The sequence below is a fragment of the Arachis ipaensis genome, chromosome B02 (assembly GCF_000816755.2).
Source record: "Arachis ipaensis cultivar K30076 chromosome B02, Araip1.1, whole genome shotgun sequence".
NCBI lineage: Eukaryota > Viridiplantae > Streptophyta > Magnoliopsida > Fabales > Fabaceae > Arachis > Arachis ipaensis.
This window is the reverse complement of record NC_029786.2, coordinates 32,678,437-32,687,929: the sequence shown is the minus strand read 5'-3', so window position 1 is coordinate 32,687,929 and position 9,493 is coordinate 32,678,437. Positions and strand designations below refer to the sequence as shown.

Genomic DNA, 9,493 nt, shown 5'->3' with positions numbered 1-9,493 from the left:
ACCAGATTTAACTGATTTTTATCGGTTCATTTTGGATTTGACTGATTCGTGCCGACTGGTATTATATCCAGTTTACCGGTCGAATCGGCCGATCCAGTCCGGTTTTTTTACTCTTAAAAGAATTTGTAATCCAATTGTCCTGTCCGCTAAGGAAACTTAAGAAAGTGCTAAATCATGTCTTTGTAATCCACCATGATTTGTCGTAATCCAATTTTAATCACAACAAAAATTAGAGAGGAATGGGGAATAGTATGTCAAAGAAATAGCACTGATTTATAAATACATGAATTACAGAATGGAAGGATCTTTGTATCTCTTGAAAATGTCTTCAATGTCAGCCATAACTTCTGCTGGTAAGGGGCGCTCAGTTTTTGTGAAAGCATCAATGTCTTCTTTGAGTTGGTCCAGAGAGGTAGCACCAATGATTGAGCTTGTCATGAATGGACGGTCTCTTACGAATCCAAGGGCAAGCTCAACAGGAGTTAGAGCATGTCTTTTGGCCAATTCAAGATATTGTACAGTTGCTTCCTGAAATTCAGCCACATGCTCAACATCAAACATATAAACAAACGAACAGGCGAGTATGTGTAATATTTCATTTATAAGTGCACATTTGGTAATACTGTAATAGTTTAGGCTGAGTTTGTTTCAATTGCTTTTTTCTAACAGAAGAGAAGAAAGAAAATCTAACTAGAAAAAACATTTTTTAAGACATCTATGAATACAAGTTTTAAAATGTCTATATAAGATTTAATTTTGAGGTTATTAAAAAAAAAAGCTAAAGAAAGCATCCTACAATAACAGAGGTTCAAGTCCTCTGAGGGTTATTGTTTTGAATTTTGATGTGTTTACAGACGGAAAAAAAATTCCTCCCAGCTACTATGAACGGTCATTGAGTTTAGCGGCATGACCCTAACCTTAGTGGTCATAAATTTATCTAAATAAAAGAGAAACGAAAATCCTTAAGTGGTGGCTTTTACTGTGCTATGAAATGTAAATTAAATACAAGAACTAGCATTCTGGCATACCCGTGCAATTGATTTGTTATATCTTTCCATATAGCCAGGGAAGAGGTTCAATCTTCCCTTTTTTGCAGCTTCAGAATTTATATCTATATATTTTCCAGTGAGTGATCCACCTCCAAGTGGGGAGTAGGATAGCAACCCAATGTTACAGTTGTTTGGATGGCAAACTTCCACAAGATCAACTGCAATAAATAAAACCAACAAAGAACCTGAATTATATTGAGATATATTATTAATTCTCAGAACTGCAATCAAGACACATAAATAAACCAATGCTGATGCGATATTCTCAAAACAATCATGAGCCGAACACCAGAGAGATTCAAAAGACATAATATATAGGCCATCGAAATCCTTTAAATATATGTGCCTTTGCAGTCTGCACCAGCTAAATGCACCGGATAACAGCAAAGTTAATAAATAGCCACATAATTTAAGCAGCTTTACCCAAATGCATTTAAACAAACATAAAAAATTGCTGCTATAAAATAGAAGGCATAGCCAGTGCTTATAGAAAGTTCTGAAAAGGTATTAACGGAAGAAAAATGGCTGTACCGCATACATGTATAGTTGTGCTGTTAATATGCTAGTATAGAATGTGGTAACATGATGGGAAAAACAGTAATGTGAGGGCAAGATCAAGTTTCAGATTTCCAGGTAAGTTGGCCAGATGAATCTATAATGGTGCTGAAACGGAATAAATGCTGAAACAGGGATTGACAGAGAACAACCGAGAAGAACTTAGAATCCAGATTCCAAACTCGTGTCAGGACTTAGAGAGAATTGAAACAAAATCACTTGCCTCTCTATCATTCTAACCTTTGTTGAGTGAAAAGCAGCCAAATTTCTAAGGACCATGAATAGAAAAGAAATCCTTGGCAGGAATTTTCCACAAAGTAGAAAGAATAAGGTAATGAAGGTACTATATATAATGTAACATATACAACTGTTAACAAGAGCAAACAGCCTGTTCCAAAATTCAGATGCAAACATTTCTTTCATTTCGGAATGTTTAGCAAGAATGTATTATTTATTTCTGAATTTGCTATGAGTTGTACAATAAAATCTAACAAAGCAATTTGACACAGGTTTCAAATCATCAGAACAAGAGAGTAGCAGCTTTGCTTCACAAAACACGATAATATTAAGTAAAATGAGTTCTGCCCGTGAGACACTTACTTTCAAACCGCAATCTAGCGAGCAAGCTATAGCTGTTTTGAATACTAACAATCTTGGGAAGTCCTTCAACTTTAGCTGCATGTACAAACTCCATCACTCCATAAGAAGTCTCGTTAGATACACCTATGTAGCGTACCTAAACCATACAAAAGTCTCTGAATCCCAAAAACAAGCATGAGAAAATGGACATGGTATCATGATCAATGTAAGAATTTTACAATAGAATCAGCACATGGTATACAGAAAAGGAGAGAGTAGAGGTAGTGAATCCCATATTGGTTATTATAGTTCATCTTTGTTTAGGAACTTGTCATCCCCTAGAATATGTGCCATGTGCCACACAGTGACAGCACAAGAAAGTAGCAACGGAAGTATATTTTACAGCCGTTCCACCCATCATCCAACTAAAAATGATTTTTTATATAAAAGTTAATTTTGTAACAGTCGTCTTCTTATACTTCTCCTCTATTCTTCTATTTTTCTCATTTTCTTTATGTATCTTCCTTGTCTATTTGATTCTTTGTGTATTTTTAAAAATTTTATAAAGAATAAGAAAAAAAAGAAAAGAAAAGAAAAAGAAAAGAAAAAGAAAAAATGCATATGACAAAACACAGAAATTCATTAAACAAAACACAGAAATGTGGTGATGATAAACAAATAAATTTTTAAAAGTCAAACGAAACATTTTGAAGAGACACATAGAAAGAAAATATAGAAATATATTGAAGAAAATTACAGAAATTTTACAACGATAAACACAAAAATATTTTGAAGGAAAACACAATCTTTTAAAGAGAAACAAAGGAAGAAAACATAGAAAGATATTGACGATAAACAAACTTTTTAAAGAGAAATACAGGAAGAAACAAAAATTTACGGATTATAAGCACAGAAAGTTTGTGGAACACAGAAATTTTTTTAAGGTCAACACAACTTTTTGACTGGAAAATAGAAAGAAAACACAAATTTATTGAAGAAAAACAAAGAAATTTTGTTATGTTAAACAATGAAATATTTTGAAGGTAAAGTAAATACACAATATCTTTAAGAGAAACACACAAAGAAAACACAAATTTATTAACGATAAACACAGAATTTTGGTGATGATAAACGTACAAAATTTTTTTAAGGTATTGAGAGAAAACGGAGAAATTTTATGCTCATAAACACCAATTTTTAAGGTAAACACAACTTTTTGTATAGAAACAAAGGAAGAAAATATAGAAATTTATTGATGAGAGAATTTGTGTGATAAATACAGAAATTTTTTTTAACGTAAACACAAATTTTTGAAGAGAAATATAGGAAGAAAACAAAGAAATTTATTGAGATAAAGCAGAAAAAATTTTGACGATAAACAAAGAATTTTTTTAAAGGAAACACTACTTTTTTGAAGAAAAGGTAAAACGCATAAGTTTGTTATGATAAAAACAAGCTTTTCTAAAGTAAATACACAAGCTTTTAAAGAAAAACAAACAAAGAAAACACAGAAGCTTATTGTTGATAAACATAGAAATTTGGTTATCATGATCACGGATACTTTTGAAGGTAAAAAACTTTTTGAAGATAAACATAGGAAAAGAATACAGAAATTTATTAATGATATATTGTAAGAATGCACATAAATTTTATGACAATAAAGACATAAATTTTTTGAAGTTAAACACAACATTCTAAAGGAAAACAAATGAAGAAAACACAGAAATTTATTGATGATAAACACACAAATTCTGTGATTATAAACACACAAATTTTTTGAAGGTAAATACAACTCTTTGAAGAGAAACATAGAAAGACAACACTAAATTTATTAAAAATAAACACAAAAATTGTGGTAATAAATACAGAAATTAATTTGTGTTATTCAAGTTGTATTTATGTGTTATTCAACTAAAATATTTGCACAATTCAATTTACATTTTAGTGTTATTCAACTAAAGTTTATGTGTTTTTAACTAAAATTTTTGTGTTATTCTTCTTTATCCTTTAACTAAAGCATCAACACAATTCAAAATAAATTTTTTGTTTTTCTTTGTTATGTTTATGTATAATTCAACTTAAAAACTTATTGTTTAAGTAAAATCTTCCATTTTTGAAGAAAAAATATAAAAAGACAGAAATTATTTTGCATCAATTGTAAAACATGAAAAAGAGAAGAAAAAGAAGAAACTAAAAAATAAAAAATAAAGAAGGAAAAAAAAAGACACAATAGCAGAACAAGAAGAAGCAACAATATCAGCAGAAAAAAAGTGTGATTTTACGTGCACGTTTGTGTGGGTGATTTTGTTGTGCCAATAAGTTATTTAACCAATTTGGTTGGATTTGGTTACCCAAAAAACTAGTCCATGTAACAGTACCTTTTCTCCAACAAATATGGCACTAAAACTAAGCAAAGAAAATTACAATATCAGCTTGAACCTACGGAAAAAAAAAAAAGAGTGAAAAATAAAAAGAAGTTCAAACCACCTGTAAGCCACAACTAGCATTCATAGGACCATACAGTAAAATGATAGAACTCAATTACCTTTCCTTCATTGATAAGTTCTTGAAAAGCTTGCAACTGTTCAACAAACGGGACACTCGGCCTCCATTGTGAAGGATCATAGGAATAAGCACCAAACAGTGGAACATAGCGATCTGGCCTAAAATAAAACAGAGAAAAAGTCATTCAAAAAACAATAGCTCAAACAGATTATAGTTCAGCTTTATGACTAAAGAAGCAAACAGGATAACATTTTCCTCATGACTGGCTGCATCTAGTAAACATTTTTTGTAATTGAAAAAAGAGGCACCGCATTGCAAAAGACTCCCACAAGCTTGGACCTCCAAGGTATATGCATCCAACCATACCCCAACAAGACTATGTGCCTAAATAATATAACTAGAAACTAAGAAAGGATGAAAGTGACACAGATCAGGCATTTGATTAGGTAGTAATTAGCTAAAATATATAAGTTGGGCAGGAAAGAGAGTGAGGCAGTTAAACACAAAGTAGGAAGGGAATAGGAGAGTTGCATGTCCCTCAAATACCCTCTATATATCTTGCAGTTTCAGCTTCTTTTATCAGGTCGATCTTGAGTTATTCTCGAATTGAATACATTCCTTTGATTTTCCATACCAGTTTATTTTTAGTGGATAAATGGCATGTGAACCAGTTACGTACTATGCATATTGATAAGGATAGAAAAGACAATAGTCTTAATAATATAACGAGTATAGTATAGCAAAATCATTATATTAATACTGCAATTTCTACTAATAACCAAGGTCAAGTGCAACTGTGTGTTGAACACAAATCCAGCCTCATGTATTGACTATATTTTATGTGCTTAACATTCTGAGCAGGGTGCCTATAATGGGTGTTGAAAATTAAGTTTGATGCAATTCTACTATACTTAGTAAACAAATTTGCATCTTGCTACACGTTATACCTTTAGGTGGTGGACTGTTACATGCTTAGTTCAACATATACTATGTCTTAAGATTCCAAAAACTGTATGAGTTCTAAGTTCCTGGAATTTTACAAGGAACAGTTCACACATGTTGAATAATACATTTACCACATTCTGTTAGGAACCACACACACAGAATAATAGAAGGGATAGGAGCATATGTATTATTAACACGCAGTGAAGCTGGATCTCAGCTTACTGATGAAGATGAGAATTAACTAAACAGAAGGAAAATGCACGGGACTATAGTGGCCCCTCAGTCCCTTCTCATACACTCGCAGATGCATAGGAAATTTATCTTAATGATAAAAAAACTAAGATTTAATTACTTTGTCGGTCCCTATAGTTTCACTGAATTTTTAATTAGGTCCCTATACATTTTTTCTTTTCAATTGGGTCCCTATACCATATTAGATTTTGTAACTAAGTCCCTACCAAAAGCATTGCAATTAACGGAATATTCTGTTAAACTATACAAAATATTCAGTCAAATATTAGGTATATTCGTTTTGTTTACAGAATATTCTGTTAATTCCAACGTTTTTGTCACAGCAAGGACTTAATTACAAAATCTAATATGGTATAGAGACTCAATCGAAAAAAATATATAGAGATCTAATTAAAAATTCAGTGAAACTATAGGACCGACAGAATAATTAAACCAAAAACTAATGTCAAATACTTCAGTTTTCACCCATAAAATAATGCAGAAAAAAAAAAGGCAATACATGGATGTTTAAACTCTGTAGACTCACCAGTGAATTTGTAACAGATCAATATAATCAGTGCCAAGGCGCTTAAGACTTTTCTCTACACTTTCCTTTATATTTGCAGCATCTACCCGCAAAACTTTTGCATTGTCCCGTAGGTAACTTGACCTCTCGGAATAACCACATACTTTTGTTGCTAAAATAATCTGTCGAGAAAAGTGGTATACAATCCTAGTTAAAGAAGGAACTTGGCAAAATTCTTCGGAAATACAGATAAAAGTGAATCTCAATCTTAAACAAGGTCAATATGTTATACAGGGGAAATTTTCCCCAAAATTCAACTTTAGTTTAATAAGCACCTTTACAGAATGCAAAGAATAACTTGTTGAAAATCCCTCAGGCAAACAGAAACGACAATTACTATTTAAAAACTGTATAACCTTAATAGTTTTTCAATGAAAGTAACCAAGCACTAATACTTACTTTCTTTTTCTTTTTCTATTTTTCCTTCCAATTGTCAGTTACTCTCTTTCTTAAAATAAGAAATAAGAATAAAACAAGCATCCAATACCTTGTCACGAGATTGAGACTTCAGCCAGCTAGCAATATACAGATCAGTTCTTCCCTGTGTCTCTTTCTTCATTGGAATTGGATACTGTAAATCAATACCTAATTGTCAATACATCTGACAACATAATAGCAGCATAAGATGAAACTGAAGTGTATCATAGGAACATCGCTGTTAATTGTTAGGGACAACAAACAACTTATGAAAATGAAAAAGAACAGTTTTGAAGGCTATTGTCAATACATTAGACAACAAATGGTGTAAAATGGTGAATAATAACGCAATAATATGATAACAGTTTGACAGAAAAAGCAACTTCGTCAGCAGTGTAAGGCTTACTAGGTAATTCCATATGGCATGTTGAGCACAAAGTACCAGATATGATGAAAGAGAGGTTCATTAATCATTATAGAATTGTTGGCTAAACCGAGAAAATCCATTACAAAAATGAAAAGTGACTATACTGATTCAAAATATTTTAGTTCAAGTGTTCAACCGATAAATAGTTGGTTGGAGTAGAATTCAGATTCAAGTCCTGGGTACGAAGTAATGCTTCGGGCAGACCCATGCACCTTATACAATCTCCAATGGTTGATTAGGGTTGCCTCCAATAAGAGGATAACTATGGTTCCACCAAGAGATAATTAAGTACATGTAGTTTCTATATTGAGAGATAATATGATACAAGAATCAAAGAAGCTACAACAAACAGCTAAGTGTTTGGTCTGTGGCCAATTGCTCACTCAGTGGGGGTGTTTGGGCAAAATCCCTTCCAAAAGTTACGACATTAGCATTGAAAGCTCTAGAATAACAATTTGCATACATAAATTGCCTGGCATTAGGTTGCAATCCACTTCCACTGTGACCAAGTACTCTTTAATACAGAGAGCCAAACACTATATGCATCAGTGGCAGAAAGAAGATCAAATAATAGTCTTAAGTTCAAAATCAAACTATAGCAATAAAAAGTTCTCTTAGAATGAGGACAAAAGTGTGTATTTCTAAACCACCTATGACTTGGAAGAGTTAGCTATCACAATTTGCTATAAAATAGTGAACCTTTTGTGTCTAATGGGAATAAAGAAAACAAAAACGAAAACATCATATGAAGCATGTCAATCATATTGAAACTAAGCAGTAAGCACAGAATTTTCAATTTTTCAAATGGAAATGGAAGCAATGCAATTTTATGATTTGAAGAATTACCGCCTCAGCAGTATCCAAAGCATTAATGCCATTCTCAAATGCATAACTGAGAATGCCATGAGATTCTTTCTCTGTGTTCTGCTCCCCAAACGTCATCTAAAACAATTGCACCAATCAATCATCAACTATCACACAATGCAGAATTCAAAATTGAAAAAGAAAAAGAATATGAAACAAGTCCTCTCCATTTGTGCAAAAATTCAGAATTTGAATGAGAAACCATAAACAATAAAATTTTACAGTTCCAAGAGTGATTTCACTGATGTTGAGGTCAGAGTCACCAAGCTTCCTATATTCCAATGCGTTCTTCTGGCCATGGCAAGCACAAACGAGATGCCTCAAGGTGCTTCTAGTTCTTGTTGTTGAAGGTATAGAAATGAGAGGCATTGATGGTGCGAGGGGTTGAGAAAGGGAACGTGCCATGACAAAGGAAGAAGAATTTGGGAAGGAGAAGGAGCAGGGGGATGCCATGGCTCAACGGAAGAGTACTGAGTGCCTGAACCTCTCCCTTAGCTTATCGTTTACTCCCCAAACGTTGTGGAAGCTGGTTCGCTCCTGATTCGGTAAGACCAATGAGATCATCGATCGACTTTGTAATTTTGTTGAAAAATCTATTTCATCCTCGTCTCGAGTTTTTATAATTATTCATTTAAAATATTTATAACTTGAACCCCGGCTCAGCAGTTTTAGAACTTGACACCTAGCCACTAAATCACCATTAATCATTATCGTTACCTTAGTTCCATTCACTTTGGCTGAAGAGAAATTTCTTTGCGGAACCATATGAATCAAGAGCGAGAATTTGATACAGGGCATTCCACCAGGCATCTATATAATTATAGTAGGGGTAGTGTTGTGATTCAAATTTTCTAGTAAAATTTTTACAATGAAAGGGAGGTTTTTTCCATTCTGATAATGTTATTACTTTCATAATCTTAATTTTTAGGAATATTAAATCTTTTGTGGTTAGGTCTTTATTATGAGTTAATTCAATGGATCTAGTGTCTATTAAGATAAATTCATACAGAAATCAAAACAGAAAAAGAATATTCTTCTGATGATTCAGAAAATTTTATACAACAATTAGATATACCATCTTCTTCAGAATCTTCTAAAATAGAGAAAAATTTGTGTCTAGGACTAAGAATATGTAACTGTGATAGTTGCATAAAATCTTTAAATATAATTACGAGAACTCAAAAGTCAATCAATACCTTAACTAGAGAACAAACAAACACTTTAATTTCTATAATAGATAAATTAGAAGATTCTCCCTTAAAAGATGAATTCTTATTTCAATTAAATGATCTGACTAGGAAAGAAGAAAAATCTAAAGAAGAAATAAGGCCAGTA

The 9,493-nt window shown here is 32.4% G+C and overlaps 1 protein-coding gene across 1 annotated transcript; it reads right to left on the bottom strand.

Moving 5' to 3' along the window:
• On the bottom strand, positions 152–8,746 carry LOC107625222 (protein tas). Its single transcript, XM_016327802.2, has 8 exons — positions 8,381–8,746; positions 8,141–8,236; positions 6,938–7,021; positions 6,412–6,572; positions 4,729–4,846; positions 2,205–2,340; positions 1,029–1,207; positions 152–528 (listed from the first exon to the last, which is right to left on the bottom strand). The coding sequence occupies exons 1-8, from the start codon at positions 8,609–8,611 to the stop codon at positions 289–291; spliced, it is 1,245 nt and encodes a 414-aa protein (XP_016183288.1). The 5' UTR covers positions 8,612–8,746; the 3' UTR covers positions 152–288.